A 22269-nucleotide genomic window follows, 5' to 3' on the forward strand; every position below is an offset into this window, starting at 1 on the left:
CTACCTTGGCATCGTAACTCTGTTTGATCTGTGTGACATCGCGGCCCCCCAGCCGCATGGCCAGCTCACGCCTGGTCTTGGCACAGCGCTCCTTCAGTCGCCGCACGTCTGGGGAGAGCTGCTGGTGTCGCCGTGGCAACGGGGCCCCATGAAGAAGGGGAAGCAAGTTGGGCAGGGAAGGGAAAGCAAGAGGAAGGGGGGGGGGGGGGCACACAATGGGATGAGTCAAAAAGGAAACCGAATGGCTAATACAACACAGTAGGGCACAGCAATGAGGCTTTAACAGAAAACACTGCGGACAGGGCAGCAGGAACAGTGCAGACACTCTGGGCCTCGAGCACCACAGCATTCGTTCTCCCTGTTCCTCAAACAGCACGGCTGAAGCAGACTCTGCTCTCATCACGACCGGCCCTTTGTGAACAAAACACCATCCTAGCCTGGAACTACACGATGAGGACGGGTGAGATCTGTATCTGCGTGAAGTCCCAAAACGAACATCAATAAACTATTACGAATGCCTGACAAAATGATACCCCTTAGTGCTGCAAAACAGTGACATTACATACAGCAGCTGAAAACTCAAAAACTCGCTGTGTAACAGTAAAATGCACCATCAGCGTTTACTAACAGCTTCTTTAATGCATCTCCATTACGTTACTTACATTAGAGAATCCAGAATCTTTGTGTTTAAAGTTGTCCCTTTGTCTGGCTGTGCAGCACTTGAGCTCAGTCTCAGAACAGCACACCAACGGCAGAAGCTGGAACCACCACTTTTTCCCAGGGCGGCACCTGGACTAGGTAAGCGGAGTCCGGGGCTCCCATTAAGCGCTCTCACCCCCCCCCCCCCAGGATGTCGCATGGAGAAGAGACAGAGACTGGCCCCGATGCGCAATGAAGGATAAGAGAAGCCGGGAGAGGAACCAAAACTGAGACACCCCAGCGGCAAGACACTTCACAGTCCAGATGCCCGTTAAGGATCACTGCTAAATACAAACAATAGGCACTGGGGGAGTCCAGGTCCAGGATCCAGGCCAGATTTTAGCTTTAATATCATGCTGGACATTAGGATCTGATCACCTCACAGACAAACCTGCCGTCAGACAGAATTATGAGGATCTAGAAAAAATAAACTATTTTACACCACGGTTATTTTCGGGAAGTTTTCCTCTCAAAGACCAGGCGCATGTATTTTCAGCAAATATCTCCCCCTTGTGGGCCGACACCAAAATGAGCACAGTTTGAACTACATAAAAATTTCTTCCATGCAGAATCAAGGACTGGTGTAAAGTTTGAGTATCTGATACCTACACAAGCCATAAAAAAACATCTGTCCTTTTATCAATCTGGTGGTGGATAATGCTTAGTAATCGATGTACAATGTGAGGACTAAAGAGACAAAGCGTTTGTCATACATCTGCAAGTTGGCAGGTGAGAAAGCAGCACCAGCTCTCTCTGTGCCTGCATGTACCTTTTTGTGTAACATTAAAATGTCTCTAAATCGTCTTTCATTTGTGACGTGTGACGTCTGCCTTACCATGGATTTGCTCACACAGCTGCAGCATTTACCACCACCCAAGTCACCGCCCCTACAACCAGTCACTAAACTAGGGGAGCAGGGTAAATTCCCTTTTCACCTACCCCATCTGGCTCTCCATGACACACCCCAGTGAGAGCCAGCTTGCTAGCGAAGGGCAGCCACCTGCAGCAGCACCATGGAGCTGGGGGGTTAAGGTCCTCGCTCTGAGGTCCACAGGCACATGACTATTCAGTCAGGCTCAAGCTAGCGACCTTCCAATCACAGGCAGAGGCTTAGCCAAACACTGCCCCCAACTGGGGGGGGAGTGCAAACGCAATCCTCCACTACCAGAAATTATGCAGGGGTGATTCCCACACGGGCCCCAAATAGGCGCCAATTAATGCATAAGCTATCCTAGGCTTCAGCCTCAGAGGGCAAGGCAAAATTAGGGGCCCCGGAAAATTTTGCTGCCAGAATCCCCTACCTCGACCGGCAAATTTTACTGACAGCACCCAACCCTCGATCGGTAATTTTTTTCCGCTGGAACGCACCGATTAGCAGATTATTGACGTTGCATGTTTTTTTTATTCTCTCGCTTCTCTTTCAACTCCAAAAATGTCAGCCTAGAGTGCCCAGAGAAATCCCCCCCCCCCTCACACACACGCACACACACACACACACACAATATAACAAATCAGTCCTTATTCACATACTAGACTCCCAAACACTGTCAAATGTCATGACAAAGTAATAGAAAGTATGCTGGTGACTTTGCTGCTCCGTACCTTACTGCGAGTGGGCAGCTTGCTTTCGTTGTCCGACTGCTCGTCGTAGCTCTCAAACTCGCTGGAGCTCCATCCATTGCCTGTCTCGATCCCGTCCTCGGATCGCTGCACATCCTCGTAGATCAGCTCATCTAACAGAAACGACAGGCGCGTTAACGCGATACGATGCGCACGGTCCACTCCGGCTGCGCGCGCCTCCCCCCGTCCAAGCTGACCTTCGTCTGGAGAAAGGAAACTCTCATCGGGTACATCGTCGTAAATGACCTCGGGACACTCTGTCGTCGGCTCAGCGCTGCCTGCAAAAGAGATTCCAGGCAGGTTTTTACAGTAATTGCATCCATCAAATTAATAAATTCAAAACTAAAACAATCAGCATTCCTTTCCTTTTAGAGTAAATACATTAATAACCGTGCCTGAGTGACAGTTGCATGAAAATGTGAGGATTAACAGTTATTGTCTGCCAGTTATATTTTTCAATAATATATTCAAAGGAACAATTAAGAACTACTTCAGAATCACAGTTAGCCTACTTTTAGTAATAAAATTACGATTTAATAATCGTTATTGTCGAAATGTTCAAAATCTAGCTTTAGTGGTTTCTACATATTACGGAGCTAAAACTACAATTAAAATCAACAGCTAACTGCACAAAATTTGTAGCGCGCACAATGTCCGAGGTATTTTATTACATTGTATATTCATTATGTACGAGTAAACAGATAGCAGCATCAATAGAATGTTATTGAATAAACTTTAACCCTCGACACATTGTTACATTTGACGTTATATATACTTAAATGATGAAATTGTAAGAGTACCGATTTGGATCAGTAACATAAAAAGGCAAAATGTTTAGCTAATGCAAAATCAACTGAACTGAATAGATCGACCTCTCCACTGCACCTACAGGGATACAATGACAGCGCCTATTCGTCTTCTGCCGAGTTAGCAGTTAGAGATGTGGACTGCAAAATCAAGATTAAGTGCGTAGTCACCAAATATTGTTTTTGTTCTGTTTTGTCTCACGTTGTCCATCCAACCGAATGGTTAAAGTCATTTTTATAAAAAAAAAACTTAAACGTCCTGTTTTACAATTTTCAAAATTGTCTCTTTTTGTCAAAATACATTACGATGCACAACTACGTAAACGTAGCTGTAAGTTCATATTAACATTCAGCTATGTGCATCAGGTACGTGTAATTTCAGCAAGGCTGCATTTTCTGCAAATCGGGAAGGACCTTGTGATATTTCTGAAATACCCAGAATCAGTCTGTGAGGAAAGAGCAGCTGGTGCACTTTCTTGGTTCCACGTGTCTGTGCTGTTCCTGCTTCTGCATTTACTGCTGACTGTGTCCTTAGTGCAGCCTCACACAGAGCTCACAGACAGGTGCATCTACTGACCTTGGCGGCCTGCAGTGCTCGTTCCCCGCTGAATGATTAAAATTTCCTTGCGCGGCTTTTATCGACCTGAACCGCTGGGAAACCGAACCCCCCAGCACATAGCAGCATTGTGCCGCTTAAGGTCCTTGGGAAGCAGTTATTGACGCAGATGAGACAACATTCCTGACGCTGGTCCCTATACCTTACAATGGCTCAGCACAATTTGTCCTAACATCCATTGTTACCAGCCAATCAGTTGTTTCTCTTCATTGATGATGTTTGGGAGGGAAACAGAGACAAAAATAAAAGTAAGATGCCAGGGCTGCAGGAGTGTTCAGACTGCCGTCACAGCAGGGACCGGGCAGGGCGAACAGCCCCAGTAATGGAACCTCTGTGCAGGTGCAGACGGAGCTCTGACATCACACTGGGGCGTCAGCTAAACACACACACACACAAAACCAAGATCATCGCCATAGCAACTGCTCCAGGGCCAGGCTGGATGTTCCAGTTCCAGGTTCTCCACCTTCTCAATAAAACCATGAACTACGTTCCCTAAGACTAAGAATTTCTGTTCATTCAAAAACACTTTTGTTCTCCATACTAAACAAATGCGCATTTCTTCTGGGTATTAAACTTACGAAAAAACTGGGACAATTATTTCTAATTCCATCAGCTGCTGTTTAACCAGTCCAAAATATCAAGTTAGGCTTAATGTTCTCTAGATCAGTGTGTAATTTCACCTGGGCAAAAGTTAAGAGAAAGTTCAATAAAATGTATATGACAGCTTTAGATTTCAATTAGATCAAGGTAAATTAGTGAGTGGGGGCGGGGCCAACTCAGGAGGGAGAGTCAGGTGACTGGTGTTATCCATATTAATTTATGTCACCTGTCTCTTGCTCATTGTCATCATCACAGACTATTCAGTTTGAAGCCAATGACACAGATCAGGGTGTTCGCTCTCAGAAACGGAATCAACATAAATGCCACACAGCTGTTTTTTTTCCTCTCATTTTGCTGTCACGTGGCAACAAACTTTTTTTCCCTTTTGTGTAGAAGATTTAGTCTCCACCCTATTCCCAGAAAAAATGTGTAACCTGTTGAATAAAACCCTAAATCACAGGCAACTCCCTACACTCCGTGGTTCTGTTTGGCTGCTCCACCCCATGATACAAAGATACACAATCAACAAGATCTGTTAAGTTTGCTGGCATGACAGCTCAGGATTACATCATTACAGCTCAGGAATGATGCTTTGTGGTATACATCTATAAAGTACCCGCTTTCTGAAACCTGTTCCAGTTCGTTTGTTTTGTTGGATGGGAATATCAACTGATGGCGGGAAATATCAGATATCGAAATATTGTGAGATCGAGGGTGAAAGGATCGGTGTTCACATTATTTCAGATGCTATGGGGAAAGAAGAGGGCCAGGGAATGTTGTGTACTATAAATACCAGTGATGGGAAAGTCTAGGATTAAATGGGATTAACATTAGCTGTCAATAATCTATTTGGATTTGAACCCTTATTTCCTCCCATCACTAATAAATACCCAAACCTTTTCATGTAAACAATACACTTTCATCTATATATGGAATGTAACATTTGTGTCAAAATACACCAAACTTGTTTGACCGCGCTTGGCTTGGACTTGTAATTAATGTGATATGTTACTGCACCCAACATTCCTTCTAGAAGACACAGTCAATGGGGTTTCTGATTGTCACGTAAGACACCCTGTGGGTTCTGAGGAAAGTGCCCCACAAAGGTCATCGAGTGGCAACCCAAATGTGTAATTGAACAGAGAATAACAGACAAGGTAGCACTGCAATCAGTCTTTCAACATTTGGATTCATATCCAGTTCACCCACAATAACCTACCTATTTAGGTTTGGTACCTTACTGAATAAAACCTACCAGAACTTGAACCTGTAACAGGCCATGTCTTTAACCATCACACTATCTACTACAATAAAAGTGCTAACCCTTGCGTCTTCAGAAGTGTGACTTAAGGACACATGCTTTGTATGCTATTGTTATGCTGTCTGTGGGTTATACAGATCTTCCACATTAGTGGTCTTCAAAACTAGACAACAAAAACAGTCTGCAGTACTTTACCTTCACATATGCTGTCCCTTCTCTGGCAGTCAGGTGATGGCTGTGGTGCAGTAGAAGAAGAGCCCCTGAACAACAAGCAGAGCAAAGAGTGCCGTTAACACGTGAGCTCAGAGCAGCTGATCTCAAGTCAAAGGCCTGTAATAATTCTGTTAGGACGAAGTAGTAGTATGGTGCCATAAAACCAGCATAAGAATGTATGTCTCTCTCTCGCTCTCTCTCTCTCTCTCTCTCATGAAGGGTGGACTTTGGAAAGTCAAGTGTGTTACTTCATTCAAACGCCAACTCAAGAACTCAAACTCAAGAATGTTCTCACCTCATGATTTCCCCCCAGAATTCGAAAACCAAAATTTGTTTGAGTTCATTTTAATCTTAAAGAATTAACGTAATACTTGACGTAAAAATATGTAGAAGATGAGAAGAATGAATGAATGATTAGTCACCAGGTGCCACTGGCTAGGAAATCTGCATTCAGCTTGTGTTAACACAGTCGTAAAAGCCCATCGAATTAATGGAAAACCCAATGAGTCAGCCAGTTACAGACACACCTACTTATGACATGGAAATTTATCATTTTTCAGACGCTGCCCTTCCAAATGAAGCTCTGCAGTGTGTTACAGTTTCACATGGCTAGCTGAATACCATTGGAAATGTCTGCCTGATTCATTTTAATGAGAAGCGTCATATTAAGAATTCATTGTTTCTCTTAACGCTCCATCTTCTCAAAGCGCTCAAGCTGTTTAAGGACATTTTAATGTGAATCAGTATCAGTTTGTATCACATGGAGTGCAAACTGTTTGAATATAGAAAGACTATGTCTGAATAACTGAATATAATATGAGGATTTAAAAGCCTCTGCAAATGGGCAAAAATATCTTCGCTGAATATTATTAACTTTATCGACCCTTAAGACAACTGAACTGTTGATAGGGGGCCTGAGGCTCAGGACTGAACCGTGTGGGTTGGTAAGACTTAAAGGCCAGCAGTCTGATGCATAAGGCTTTCAGAGAAGACACCCACATGACTCTCTTTAATCTGTATCCACTGCTGGGCCTTTGCTTTCTCTGGTTTAAATCATCTCTACTGCTCTCTACCCTTCAAAGCAGTTTTGACATCATGGAGATAACAGTTTTGGGTATTTTCCGCAACATCAGCCCCTTTAACTCTGCCGCTTTCCCTTCCCACAAATTCTCTCTAATACAAACTCTGATTTGTTCTTTAATTTTTTAAGAAAACACTTTGGTACCTCGGGATTAAGCATTGGCCCTGGACTGTGCGGTTCCCTGCGATAAATTCTGCCCACCCAAAATCCATAGGCCCACCTGAAAATGCCAGTATGCCAGATGGACTGACCAGGCCTGATCACAGATTACTTTTAACCTAACCAGATTGTTGAGTTAACTGGCACCAGACATGCACAGATGCAGTCAGCTGATAGTGTTTGAAAATGAATCACATTCTGCAAAAATATCAGTCAACCATCACTAGTTAACGAGCTTCTTTAATTTGGTCCAGCTGTTTATATTTCCACTTAAATACTAAACAACATTTATTTCCACAGCCATTACTTTGAGTCTATCGGAGAGGATATTGCCAGGGATTGATTTTGGCTCCATGTCGAGGGGACCCTTGTGGTTCTGTCCTTAGGCGAACAGGGCAGTATATTAATTAGGAGCTCAAACCAGAAATTCACTCAAGTTTGTGCAACTGCTAATCATTATTGCATCATAAATGTTAGATTTCAATTACTGGTAAATGTAATTCTTTGTAGCCCAAACCTAATAAACACCCTGTGTTAGTGTTTATCTAAATCCCACCCACTGCGAGACAGAAAACAAATCATGTTCTGTACAGACCTATGATTTATTGTATATCTTCTAGCCTACTAGAAATGAGCTGAATAATTGGTCCAAACCGAATCAAATCAACAGAACAGTTATCCACAGTTTATAAAGTTCTACCAATGGGCTAATTAAGACAACTAGCTATACTCGTATATGTAGCTTGATAAGAATGTTTCACTGACTTGTTTTTATTAGATTAATAATGTACATTTAGCTCAGTTTTTCCTCGTATCATACACGCCTATATCACTCAACAGCAAACACTCTCCAAACTGGACAAACCAAGGGTGATATGCTGCCTATTGTTACTTTTTATATCTGTGGTCTAAAAGTTGCTAAAAGTACTAATTTACTACTCAAACAGGACCTTGTTAAAGTAGAATTTTATCCCTGAAATTATTTTCTGTAAACTTTAGTATTTTACGGTGATTTGCTTACAGCCATATATATCCAGTCAGGTTTGTAAATCCTTGGAGGTCTATGGTTTCCGAATTTTGTCCGAGGGGAAAAGAACCCAAAGCCATGGGAAGCACGGCACAGCGAAGCTGAGGGTCTGGCCAAGCTTCAGCTGTCTGCTGGCTCTTTATGTCTCTGCCCTCTTCAGTCTGCCCTGCAAATCTGATGATGCAACTGAACGTCACTGAGAGCAAAGTCTGTTTTCCACCAATTATCCGGCAGAATCTGAGGGTGTAGACTTACAATCTACACAATAATTGCACCAGCTAGGCCACCGAAAGGTGTAAAATGATAACCAGCATACACTTCTGTATCCATGTCTCTGTGGGGACCATCCATTCATTTCAATGGGAAAAATCCTGATCCTAATCTTATTGTCCCTTTTTCGTCATTCTGATTCCTCCCTATATCAGTTCATGGGCTGTTTCAATCTGTCTGGCAGACATGAGGGAATGAACACATTAAAACACACATACATCAAACCGGCAGCAACAAAAAAATCATTTATCGCATGTGAGAGAGAGAGAGAGAGAGAGAGAGTAATGAAAACAAGGTAATGAAAATGATGGGCCGAATGGCCTCCTCTCGTTTGTAAATTTCTTATGTTCTTATGTACACACACACACACATTTTTGTATTCGTAGCTTTGTGGGAACCGTCCATTCTCTTCTATGGGCATAGCCCGAATCCCAACAATGACAGCCTTAACCCCTACCCAGCCCTAACCTTAACCATAAGTAACCAAACAAAATACAAGACTTTTGGCATTTTCGTTTTTCGACTGCAGTCACAGATTTTTACAGAATTGAGTTTCCCCTTGTAAGGTCCCCATAATGTCAAAATAACAGGTTTTTATCACATTGTGGGGACATTTGGACCCTACATTGTAATTTAAACATAACCCCCCCCTCCCCAAGAAAAAAAACACACACACACTCATAGCCTGCTCCGGATTCCCCAGATTAACTTCTCCTCATCTGCTATTGCACTCTGCACAGGGGATGCTGTCAAGCAGACAAAGGCCCAGTGCATTATGGGAACCCAAACACAGCATCACCCTCAGAACATTCTGAGTCTTTTGACTATAGCCTCTCCCCCACCACCTCTCATGGTGAAAGTCCAGAAGCACCATACAGCACCGGGGGTGGGTGGAAAACAGCATTCAGCAGAACTTCTGAGGGGCGGGGGGGGGGGGGCAGGAATGGAGTAACACACGGCCTCTTCATGCAGCTGCCAGAGCGCAGGAAAGCTCACAGGAACGGGCCCTCCTCGGCCGTCCCCGCACGCTTCCCATCGTGGCCCTCCCCTTCCCTGCCCCCCCCAGCACTTTGGCCTTAGGTGGATCCAGAAGGATTTGTTTGTCTCACTTTTTGCACTTTTTCTGTAACCTTTGTTTCCTACGCCTTGATGTTTTTTTGTGGGCTGGCAGTTACTTTTAGACTTTTTTTTAACAGTTAAGCTCTTTTAATGATGATTTTGTTAAAAAGTGTTCTATATTTATCATGGTACAACATCCCCACCTTAACCTCATGCTTAATTTAGCTTCTTTTATGCGTTTTTTAAACTTTTGCTCTAATAACAGCTACTTTGTAGCACAATTAACATGCTACTACACTGACTTCTCAAAAGCCATGCAGCCTTCTATACAACTGAAAAACAAGGGCGAACAACCCCCAAGGACTATGGCACAGACAAAATATATCGCACCTTTATCAGTGTCTGCTTCCTTAACTCAATGTCCCGAGTAACATGTCTTGTTTCATGCTTGGATATTGCACAAAAAAAACCCCAAAATAACTCACCCCTTTGGAGGTTTGCTGACTTCCAATTCTGTGGGGGGAAAGAGTGAGAGGGTTTATAGCGAGTCATAATCCAAGCTTAAAACCAACCCTGAGCCCGTTGACTAGGGGGCTGAATATAGTCAAGTGCAGAGGTCAAAGCTGGAGGTCTCGCCTGTCAAAAGGCAGGGATGTCTGCATAAGAAAAGCAGAGGAGGCCGTCAGTTGACCTCTAACATGCGCATAAAGCTCGCACACAAAAAACACCATCTGACACACATCACGGTCTCCTTCAGAAAATCATCAACCTGTAAACAAACTGAAGTATTTCAGTATAAATCCAGGGCTTATAAGAAGTAATGGGTTCACAAAAAATACTATATAACAAGGAACTACATTCAGTACATTTTGAATTATACTGGAATTCACTGAAATCCATCCCACATAATGTACTGCCCACATTCCACAACACAGCCACCCCCAGGTGTGTCCATAGGACAATGACCTTATTATTGAACCGAAAATCAAATAAAGAGCCTTTGATCTTCCTGTTATCCCATTTTTCTTCTGATTTACACTGGCTTGATGGCACTGCTGCATCAGGAATAAAAACAATGACAGATATGCGCTTATCTGTGATGCTGGAAGTGCAGAACCTGTGAAACGTTTAGCACACACTGCCACTATTGTGACTAGTGCGTCTCACCCTCCAGACACAGTGTTAACGTCAGAGCTACTGTACAATCACCTGGGCTGATGTCCTGGGTGAGCGTGTCCCTCAGTCCTGCAGTGGGCTCTCCGCTGAATTCTGGTGAAGTTATCGATGGTCCTGCATGCAGGTTACTTTCCATCTTCTTTTCAGAAGACTCCTCTCCTGGAGTGTGATCTTCTTCCTCGCTACCATCAAATTCAAATTTCTGTCCTTCATCTTCATCTTCCTCATCACCCTCTTCCTGCTGTGGTGCATGGGATTCTCCCGTAGACATGGTTTCTGTAACAATGGTATGGATATAGCATTAAAATAACGGACCACGGATTATTAGACATGTAAAACGGAGTCCAAGCTAATATGACCAATTGAAACCAGCTGAGGTACAAAATAATCGCAACAAAAATCAGGATATTCCTCCCAGAGGATCATAACCACGTCTACAAAGTATCACGCCTTCCTGTGCATTTCCACATACTTCAGGACATGATGCAGACACAGAATGACTTTCTTACAGATCAGTAAGTGAAATGGAAGCTTGTGCTATTCATTTTCAGTTGTCTTAGCATGTTTAAAGCAATCGTATATTGTCCCCCTAAGCCTTTTGTAACTCCTCCCCAATACCCCTCCCCAAAAAATCCTAGCAAAAGAGTTTCAGCAATTGGCTGGCAGGTATGTCTACCTATGACATACTTACTTTTGACAAACTTATTTTTACTGCTCATACTGTGCACTAGTTTGTATAGAGGCAAAATGACCTCCCTCTATTCTATATGGAATGAGGGGTGCCATCGCAGCTTGGACTGCTGCGAGTAATTCCCACTATGGTGAGAGGGGAGCGGGAGGCATATATAAAAATGTGGAGTAGTGACTTGTTTGGTTATGTTTTGTGTGTCAAGTTCGTTGTCAAAGTATTTGAGCCGAGGGTGAATCTTGTCAAAAACCTCAATGTGTTCTGTAACTGGGAAGCTAGTTTGCACATAGTCATTTGGGGAGAAGGGGGTCCAATCAAGGGGGAAGGTGGCCTGAAGGCAGTGTAGGGGGGGTACTTATGAGTATTACATGTGATAGCTTGAATATTGCCATGCATTTAGGTCCATTGACTGAAACTGAATATGTGTAAAACTAAAGTTCAGATTAGGTTCAGCATTTTATTTCTTAGTGCAGCAGATGGATCTGCTGAAATTCTACACTGGCTCAACCAAGTATCTTATAATCCTATACATGTATCATTACTACTTTTGCTGCAGCATAATTAAGCTAATCTCCGCATCTTTCACACATTTCTCTGTTTACTGGGCATTTATTGAATTATTATTTTATTCAGATTAAGCACCTCACACTAAAGGTACAGGCAGGGATGGATTGATCCAGAAGTTATAGCCTATGGCCCTGGGAGCCGACCTCTTAACCATGTCAGTCTAGGGCCCCCAGAGAAGTTAATCCAGCCTTGGGTACAGGGGCCGATTCCTTCATTGGGATTCTGTGAATCCATCAATCAGGCCAATAACAGCCCCAGCATTGACCACCAATCCACCAGGCATGGCTGGTAGGAGTATTTCTACACTCCTTCATTTAAAGGCAGCAGCTTTAATTTGATCTAACATTATAGTATGAAGGTGAATGTCATGGTTGAGATGAAAACCAGCCTCTGTGACATCACCACATCAGTGAAGTCAATACATTAACGCTGCAGCTGAATGCGGAATGCCTTTTCCTGGGTTCGAGTTATTTTAAACCCGGGGTCTATTGCATCTCAGTACAGTATATTATGGGTAAACTGCAGGTCTCGTAATGCACTCTAGTGAAACTGATGAATTTGCTTTATTGTATTTCACTTATTCCACTGGAATTGCCTTTGAATTTATGTTCTCTCCCATATCTCTAAACTTAACCACTTTGTTCTTTTTGAGTGAGATGGTTAGCGCGAAGGAACGTTCACAGAGATGGATACAGTTTTTTTATTCTGTGAACTGAGCTGATTTGACATACCAGGGCAATCTGGTTCAGTTTGATTTCTATACTTTGATAAAGAAACGGTTAATGGAATAATGCATGATGTATGACAATGGATTGTTTTTGCTTTAGACATAAAAACAGAGTAAGCTTCATGTTCACCCTATCCGTCCTTAACCTTCTAACGTTTCATGTTCTGACATAAAAAATCTGGCACATTTCAGGATGAAGCTCACTGCTGTGATATGGCCCCCTTCAATCCATCTTTCAGCTGTTTATCCAGGACTGGGTCATAAAGCCTATCCCAGGTGGCACAGGGGCACGAGCAGGGAGCACCCTGGACGCGATGCCAGTCCCTCACAGGGCATACACTCACACACAATCACATGCTAAGGGCAATTTGCAGCTTTGTGCTGGGAGGAAACGGCAGCACCCAGAGGAAGCTCAAATGAACACAGTGAACCCGCAGCCTCCACGCGCGCAAAGCCATTGGAAGTTATCCAGCCCATTTCGCTGTAGAAAATCAGGAACAGATAGAAAATGGAGCAGGTTCCACATCTCATGTACATGATCATTATGACATGGGTCCTCGAATCTGTAAAATTTTGGATGCTTTAGGAGCAAAAGTCCAGACCGGGATTTTGTTTCAACCAACCAGTTAAGTACTCTGCGACTGTGACTCTTTATACTAAACTGGTTGGTTGAAACAGAATCTTGGTCTGGACTTTTACTCTCTGTGTATATGTTATTTGAATATTTCTGAAGCTTGCAATTTTGAAATAGATATGCCCCCAGCTCAACCCCCCCCCCCCCCCCAGATCTGTGTTTTTTCCCCTCACCTGCACCCGTACGGTTCCTTCACGCAGCCCCAGGAGGGCACACCTCACAGATTGAATACCTCAGCTCCAGCGGATACCTAGGGCCAGGAGTCATTATGCTGCAAATCTCAGTAACCCACACAGAATCGACACGGCGGGGATTGGGATTGAGCAAGGGGTTGCACGGTAACATCTGTGCTGGCCGGTGTCATAAATTTAGTGTACACTGTTCAGTCAGGTAGCTTTGGCAAATATTATATACTATAAGTCTGAGTCATGAAATTAAAAACACAACGACAGTTCAGAATTTCAGAAAACAGTGATGTGTTTAGCTGGCATCCGGTCTGGGCTGGAGCTACTGGATTATGTAGCAGCTATAGGGTAGCCAGCCGTCCCAGATTGGCCCGGAGACTCGTGGAATGGAACGACGTCTCCCAGAAGGCCTTGATCTGGGACTTTTTTAGTGTTCTTAAAAAATTAGGGCCATCAAAATTCACATGCTAGCGCATTGGCGTATACATTTTAAAGGCATAATGATTTTTTTCGTTATTATTGCATTATCGCATGCAGTATTTTGATATGCAAATGGGAAAAAACTATGAGCATGTGAAAGGTTCTGTCATGACATAGTGCAGAATCCCAGAAATCGCAGCCAAAATAAAAACAATCTGTCAGCACCCCATGGGGAAGGTGATGGAGGGGAAAGTCGAGGTAACGTCGTTAGTTGGTTCGTTACGTTGTAAAAAATGCCAGACGGCTCAGAGGATAAAAACTGTCTTGCTAGTTTGAAACAAATGCAGAAAACAGTTTTACAAAATAAGTTCTTCTTTAGTCTTGAAAAGCACATGTTTGATGACAATGTAGAATGAACAGTATGTATTTTTTGTTGAAGATTCAAAATATTCCCAATACAAACTTCTGTATTGAAATCATTCAGATTGTATCACCTAAAGATATCCTTCTGTAATACCAACCTGTGTTAGACTAGGAGCCTGTTCAATTGTTTTATGGGGACGTGCTAAATTCAGTGAGATTCTTACTTGAAAGCTGCTAAGTCACATGACTGCCATATTTATTTACAACTACGAGCAGAGAAGACTTGATGAAAAGATCCCGTCTAAGCCAAGATCATGTCAATATGTGGACATTCATTCTCTGTAACTACATTGAAATGACGGAGGGTCCAGTTGGTTTATTCCCAAATCATTATCTAAAAATAAACATAATCGAAAACACGGGCAACAAATTGTGGAGCAGGTAACGGCAAATTCGGAAAACCAAATCTTAGCCATAATCCAGCATCTGTAGTTCAAAAACAAGCAGAATTACACTGGAACAGTGAGTGCGACACAGGGGAAAAAATCCTGAATGCGATAACAAAGAGCAAGAAAGATGATCAGGTGGAAGTCAGTCACAGGAAAAGGAGAGTCCCAAACAATGTATGGTGAGACACACAATACATAACAAAGAGGTGACTGAGAAGAAGGTCTGGACATCTACTCAGCCAGGAAAATTAGCTCATTAGTCACAGGTGTGCTAGCAGAGGCTTGGCTGGATACAGGTGTGACCATTATAAAGGCTTTTTTTCAATCATATCTTTTATGTATGTTGTTCAGTACATACTATATTAAATAATTTAGCATGTGTCATTAATCTGGGTTATTTCTTGATAAACTACTGCAATATTCAATTAAATAATTAAAATTCTAATAGAAAGTTTCACTGTCAAAATATTCAGTATTCGCAGCCCTAATTGGCTGGGCTGTTATGAACAGGTGCCATGAGCACCGCGTTGTCCTCACTGCGGCTGCCTGAAGCCTGCTACAGCGGGTCACTACGGCCACAGGTCCGATGGTAATGAGCGTTCCTGGGATTGGCAATGAGATGAGGGTCATTTAATCTCTACATTCAGGTCATCGTCATTTCGAATGCAACTTTCCAGCGGCAGGCAACATTTAAGTTAAGCAATTGGAGATATGACAAAATATTTCCTTGGTGTGTCCTTGCTATTGTACCCTTGAGGAAGATAAAATGCAGTCCAAATTACTTTGGTAAAAAAAATCCAGCTGTGTCAACAGGGTTACTATTCAAGTGTTACTAACACAAGAACGCCTTAGTCTAGAATCATCTATTGTTGCTGTTTACAAATGGCAGAGCTGTTGTGATGATTACAATAAGGAACAGCTGACAGCTAACCTGACAAACTGGCCTGAAGCACTCTATATAATTTTACTTTCAGAACTGATTTTCAATGTATGACGCATTCGTCATTTTTTACGGAATAACTAAACTTGCATAGTGAATAAAACTCTTTGGTTTTGTGAAGTTAAGATACATGTTAGTTTATATAATATCTCCAAAATCAAACACAGAATTGTTGAACGCCGATTGATGGACTGACTCAAACTGGTTTAGTGACCAGAAATAATCCCACAAACATGCACATGGAATGACGTTCTCCTAAAACCCAGCACTGCCTGCCAGCCATGCAGCAAACCATCTGCTTTACATTGACATTACAGGAAAACTGTTTCCCCCGAAGGAGGAAAATAAAGTTTTGTCCAGAGTTGGCCCACCCACAACCCCCTTGTGACTCAGTGATGTTTATGAGTAACAGGTCATCTATGGGTCAAAATTACAATGAACCAAAGTCACAATACACGTGAGCAGGATGAACATGTTCAGAAACAACAAACATTTTTCAGATCTATTCACCAATTCCCATTTCGTACATAAATATGTTATTATTAAACATTAAATTATTAAATATTTTATTATTGCCCCATAAGAGATAAGCACTTTCTTTTCACATTTGTAAACATCGTACACATGTGTATAATCCAGTGATTCCCAACCTAGTCCTTGGGGACAGGCAGGCGGTCTTGCTCCCTCCCAGTTCCCTCCCAGACAGTCCACATTTTTGGTCCCTCCCTGGTCCCAGTAAAGCAAAAATGCGGACTGTCCGAGTGTCACCCAGGACTGGGTGTAATCCACAGACTGGGCTTTCAGATGATGCAACACTCACCTGCAGCAGGTATGACAGGATTCTCTGGGGACGCCATCAGGTCTGTTATCACATCAGCCTTCCTGGTAGAGAAAACACAGAGCTTTACTGATAGGGCTCTCAAACAGACATGTACATAGTGAAGCACGGATCTTCTCGAAGATGGTCCGTTTACCATTCATTACATCCTTATGAGTATTTTTACTTTAACATCTATGCTTACAGTTAGCTTTGATCGAACCCATACATACTGAACACTATGTCATTTTCATTTGCAGACATAAAATCTGTATGTGAATCAATTTGGGTCAACAACTTGGTAGGAATTACAATGCATAATCTTATTCATTTGCAGAAAACTAAACTTGATTTGGTGAAAGAATTAACTTTTAAATTGAATAGAAAAATCTTCCTTGGCAAAACGAAATGTCCCTCTTTTATTTTCATTCGTCACACCCAAGATTTATCTACAAAGTCCACAGAATGCAGAAAGCAAGCATCCCACCCTAAGGGCACTGATTTCAGGGAGATGGGAATTTGGCGATAGCGCTAAAAATTTGCACGACTTCTCAGCAGCAAAATTTACCTAACTTGCACATCACATGTCGGTGTCATTCAGCTGCTGTCAATTTCAGGGAGAGTCCCGGAACTGCTGGGGGAAGGAGGGAATGTTTGAGAGAGTGTAGCGTGATGTTATGATCGCAGATGTCGCTGGACACTGTGACAGCAAGACCCTGATAGCAGCTCTGTCCCAGGGGTCGAGTGATGCTCAGTGATCAGGAATTAGCTTCCTGGGTATTGCACATCCCCACTTTCTGTTAAAATTATATATTATCAGCCTAATCTGCCATGGACCCACTCAGTACATCACACACAAAGTTCCTGTGAAGCAACAGTGCAAACAATGAGTGCTCTGTGGGGTCGCCTTGCCACACTCTGAATGAACATTGCTGCTCCATTCTCCATTCACAAGGCCAAGTTACACATTAAATCAGTGTGACTCTTCTCTGGGATACAGTGCAGTGGAAGCTAGAGTCCCTTTCGCCATTTGAATTATTTTCTTGTTCAATAATATGTCTTTAAAATGCCCAGTCAGCAATATTTAAAAGTTCAAGGTTGATCAGGAACCAAGTACAGTGGAAATTGCTTATAGTGATCCCGATTATAGTGATCAACTGCTTATTCCTGTACAAATACCATTTAAATAATTCGCTTATGGCAATCAAGTATTCCGTGTACAGTGTTCATTTTGAGTCTTTTTAAACTTGACAACATATGGAAAAAATTAAAATTGTGGTTATTCTTTTTTTTTTTTACTTTATTTTGTTTGCCTTGCGGTAACCCATCTACCTTTGGCTAGCTACCTGAGGCTAATGCGGCGCGCACAGAAAACATGACGAGAAAAAAAATGTCATTTTCTCTCAGTGTCAAATATAGCTTGTCACAGCTAATGATAAACCTCCAAAATCGAGACACCGAAATGTAGCAGCGAAACTACAATAAGCGCTTTCAGATAATGTAACGTTGTGAAAATTTGCTTTATAAATAAAATTGAATTGAATATTTACTGTAGCATATTTGAATTATGCAGTTATTTAATTTGTACAGTTCTGTAATTTGACAAGCATTTGAAATAGCTGTACTCTATATTGAAATTGTCAAACGATTAATAGCGACACTGTATGTTTTATTACCTTATATTCATGTGATAAATATACAAATGTCAATTAGACTGCAATCTGTCTGAGACATAAAGATGCTACAACGATCATCTGCTTATGGTGATCAATTTCACCCAGGCGTGATCACTATAAGCGCTTTCCACTGTATTTACAAATATGTATCCCCCACTCTGAAATGTTTTGTAAATAACATCAACAGCTAAATTTCATGAAGGATGAATTTTGCTTTCAGATGTTTAAATTCCTCTGTGTGTCCTGGTATTCTGTCCTACAGTGCAGAGGTAGGCAACCCTGATCCTGGAGTGCCGGAATCCAGCAGGTATTCTGTCCCACCTCATGAGTCACTATCGGCCTGAGATCAGGTGTGGTTCATCAGAGACCAGGTAGGATGGAAAACCTGCTGGATACTGGCGCTCCAGGACCAGGGTTGCCTACTGCTGCTATAGTCTATTGTGGGAGATAGAGAACATCTTCTAAGTCAGGGTTCTTCAACTCGGGACCTCGATTCCAAATCCAGGCCGTGTTTTCAGTTCTCCCAGGTAGTTGTTTAATAATTACTGATTCTGATTGGTCAGAGGCTTCACACCTGACTGACAGGTAAAGGAAGGCTGGAAAACCAGCAGTGCTCGGACCTCGAAGACCGTGAGTTGAATAACCCTGTTCTAAGTGAAACTACTGAAGTTCTGAGAGAAACACATAAAGATGGAGGATACCCTGGTGCGCAGCCATATCCCTTCGCATCCTAATATAACCTTCAAAACAATCTGTATAGACGGTGATATCCTCACTAATTTCTGTTATATTAGAACCGGTGGGACTTGGTAGGAGTCTTTCTCCCCTCAAACTGCATGTCCTTGCTGGGGGTGTTGTGATGGGTCGGCACTGGCCAAGCAGGACGGTCAGATTCCGCAGGACGGTGAGACAGGTACAGACATGCCGGGGGGCATCGTCCTACCAATGTCCCTGGGAGGGGGTAAGATAAGAAGCATGCTGGGAAAGCTTTACGCTCGTTTGAGGGTTAGCTCACTTGACCTCTAAGATGGGGGGTGGGGTGTAATTATGCAGTGTTCATACACAAACTCAGGTGTTTCATTTTACAAACAGCCCACTGGACTTATTCACACAGACAAAGAGAAAAACAACAATGAGATTATTAAATGTGAACAGCAAACGCAGTGAATACTATCAGTGAAAGCTGATCGTGTTTTAAATAATTCACGGTCCTTTGTGTCCCGGGTATAAGTATTACCCGTTATGTGAATCCACACATCCGTATATATTCCATAACTGTTTAGCCTTTACAGGGGTGTAATAAGCCTACAGCCTATCCCAGGACATACTCAGCACAAAGCTGACCGGGATCGGATGGCGGTCCATCGTGGGGGGGACACACATGGATATTCAGCAGCTTTACTGAACTGCGAGTCATTGGACTGCTGGAGTTAACCAGAGTACGCAGAGGAAATCCATACACAGAGAGTGTGAATATGCAAACTGTACACACACACACAGCTGGAGGGACGACTTGAACCATCAGCCCTGAAGCAGTGATACGATGATCCTGAAGACCGTCATGACAGAGAAGCTGCAACAGTCATGTGGATGATAGTCAGCTATGGAGGCCTTCGTTAGCGAGTGTACGTCTATAGCTTGTGTGATGTCAGTCAATGAATTCAGGCACTATAGTTCAATCATAACTCAGCAGTACTCGTGGCATAGCTAGGCGGAAGGCACTCAAATGGCTATGCCAGTGTTTCCCAGTCCGGTCCTCGGGGACCCACAGTCAGTCCATGTTTTTGCTCTTCTGAGCTCCCTGCCAGACAGTCCACAGTTTTGCAAAAACTTGGACTGTCTTTGGGTCCCCGAGGACCAGATTGGGAGACACTGGCCTGCACCGTAATCACAGAGGGCAGCAACAGTGTTTCTTTGGCGCAGATCGCCATCTTTATTTGCCGGGGGAAGGGGGGGGGGGTTAAGAGTGAGGCTCCCCCAGCTTTCACTGGGCTCCTAGAGGTCAGCCCCTATGAATAATTCACAGCCTACCACAGGCTGTGGTGAGGCTGTCACAGTGTGCCTCAATAGACAATGGCAGAAAGCAGCTGCAGTGATGCACAGAGAGAACAGGACTGGGATTGTTGGGTGGAAAAACAGTGGGAGATGAGCCCTTTGCCTCCTATAGGGGGACAGAGTCATTGGCACCAACCAATCAGAACATCTGATGCTGCCAAGTGTGCTGGAGCTCTTAATGACATGAAACATTTGCAGATTTTTACACTTTCACGCGCAGCTTCACACTTACTCTGGCTGAATTCCATATACAAAATCCATATATGCAATAAGGTGCACTTTTAAGGTTTAAAATGGGATTTTAAAGGAAAATAACCATGTTGTGTTTTTCTTATGGTCAAGCCTTCTAAACAGCACAGTCTTTAATCTTTAGGATAACACAGAAGTGTCCCAGCCATCCAAGTTTTCCTACGGGAGGCTGAAACGTAGAAAAATACAACGGTAACGTGCAGCTGCTCACTGCCGAGTTCCCTCGGCTATACAGGCACAGAGACCCCACTCATGAAGGACTCAAGACGTTGGAATGGGTGTTGCCATGGAAACGGACACTTTCCCTGCTCACAGATACAACGCGGGCAGAGCATTGGACACAGCAAACACGCCGTGAGACCTGCACAGCTTTGCACGTGACCTTCACGGCCGGCCCCTTTCACTGACCCACTTGTTCGTTCACAAGCACACACTTGTTTTACCACAATCAGTCATGTGACACTCCCCTCACTCTCATTCCGAATGTCTGTCAGGTTCACTCAAAGTCGTTTTATGGATGATACTTAACTTGGAGCAAGTACCCTGCAGAACATGATTTATATACCTCAATTACCAAAAGCTTTGTCCTTACTGCCTGCCGCAGCAGAGTCATTCTCACGAAAAACCTGTGCATGTGATGTCACTAAGAAGGAGGGAATGGTACTCGATCAAGCGTATAGACATGTGAGAATATGACAGACCTGAATTCTGTGGTACTTCATGAAAACTCTTATACTCCGGTTCATTTATTCAGTCTGACATGGTGGCCATTTCAGTGCCTAGAGGTAGCTGTCACAAAACATTGTTCAGTATTACAACACGCACACCAATAAAATTTCACACACTTGGATTTGCCTAGCAGAGTTTACATCATCTGTCTAAGCAACAGACAAAAGAACAGGTTCAGCAAGAATCTCAGCTGATAAAATGGTTATAATGACGATAGCGGAAAACAGTTTTTGGAGCACAAAACTGATGAAACTTTATGGGGGTGTCAAAGCTGACAACCACCCACATCGAGGTAAAAATGACACACTTAAGAAATCCACAAATCTGTAACATAACGCTATCTGATGATGATCATGCAGTAAGGCTCAGGGCCCAGCAATGACATCTCTTACCGTATAATACAAAATACCTCTCCAATAATATCTACATTTATATGCTTAAATCCATCCATCCATCTTCCTGCCATTCACCCAATGCAGAGCCAGGGACCTTATTCTTACATGTATATATTATTTATGGGAATTCTATCAGAAGCCGCAGCAAAGCCAAAGGCAGCTCATTGAATCAATGTTTCCCGTCAGTGCCAGACAAAACATCAGAGGTCGGCATCAGTGCGGTATATTCTACATGCGATTGTCCATCCTGCCCGATTTAAAATTCTCTATCTGTCTCTTTCATCTGCCGCCTCCTCTTCTCCGCAGCCACATTCCACGGTGACAGAGGAGGGGCTGATGCTGAATACAAAAATAGCAGGCAATCTTTCCTTACGATCCCCCTCTCCTAACGCATCCATGTCCCCATGAGAGAAACCTCCTCTTTGTTTGAATAGAGCGGCGCGGGGCAAAGCGGAGGGCTGTCGCAGACAATGGGCACTCACCTCTTGTTCCCCAGCAGGACTGCCACCAGCAAGCCACGGCACCTCCTTCAGGCTTTAATCCCAGCAATCCCCCATGCACACCCAGCTGTTAGATTAAAAGGCTACCCCTAAGGCCCCATCCTGACACCACGCCACCTTGACAGCTTCGGTCCTCATGGCCCAGCACCCTTATTCCCGCCACTGACAGCAAGGGCTAAAAGATTACACCCTGTTTACTTTTCCAGAAGTAAGTTCGCGGATTCTGCCGCTCCTTGGAAGGAGAAACTCGTTCTCGCTCTCTTCCCCCCCCCCCTTTTTGGTCCCTCC

At 43.3% G+C, this 22269-nt stretch overlaps 1 protein-coding gene across 6 annotated transcripts in view; it reads right to left on the reverse strand.

Moving 5' to 3' along the window:
* Nucleotides 1–22242, reverse strand: part of arhgef10lb (Rho guanine nucleotide exchange factor (GEF) 10-like b) — a 67547-nt gene extending 45305 nt beyond the window's left edge. For 2 of the 6 annotated variants that reach the window (XR_011992144.1, XM_072713435.1), the window contains exons 1-8: nt 16946–16989; nt 16381–16442; nt 10621–10863; nt 9897–9924; nt 5798–5862; nt 2517–2597; nt 2302–2432; nt 5–121 (exon numbers count right to left, since the gene is read on the reverse strand). Coding sequence is in view for 5 of the 6 variants with exons in the window: in XM_072713435.1 (XP_072569536.1) it covers nt 5–121; nt 2302–2432; nt 2517–2597; nt 5798–5862; nt 9897–9924; nt 10621–10863; nt 16381–16442; nt 16946–16974 (756 nt within the window). In the remaining variant the exon portion in view is untranslated. Of the gene's footprint in view, nt 1–4; nt 122–662; nt 907–2301; nt 2433–2516; nt 2598–5797; nt 5863–9896; nt 9925–10620; nt 10864–16380; nt 16443–16945; nt 16990–21963 lie in introns of those variants that run through there. The other 4 variants (XM_072713438.1, XM_072713436.1, XM_072713439.1 and 1 more) reach the window with 4 other exon arrangements.
* Between the last annotated feature and the right edge of the window lie 27 nt (nt 22243–22269).

Source organism: Paramormyrops kingsleyae, chromosome 6 (genome assembly GCF_048594095.1).
Source record: "Paramormyrops kingsleyae isolate MSU_618 chromosome 6, PKINGS_0.4, whole genome shotgun sequence".
Classification (NCBI taxonomy): Eukaryota; Metazoa; Chordata; class Actinopteri; order Osteoglossiformes; family Mormyridae; genus Paramormyrops; species Paramormyrops kingsleyae.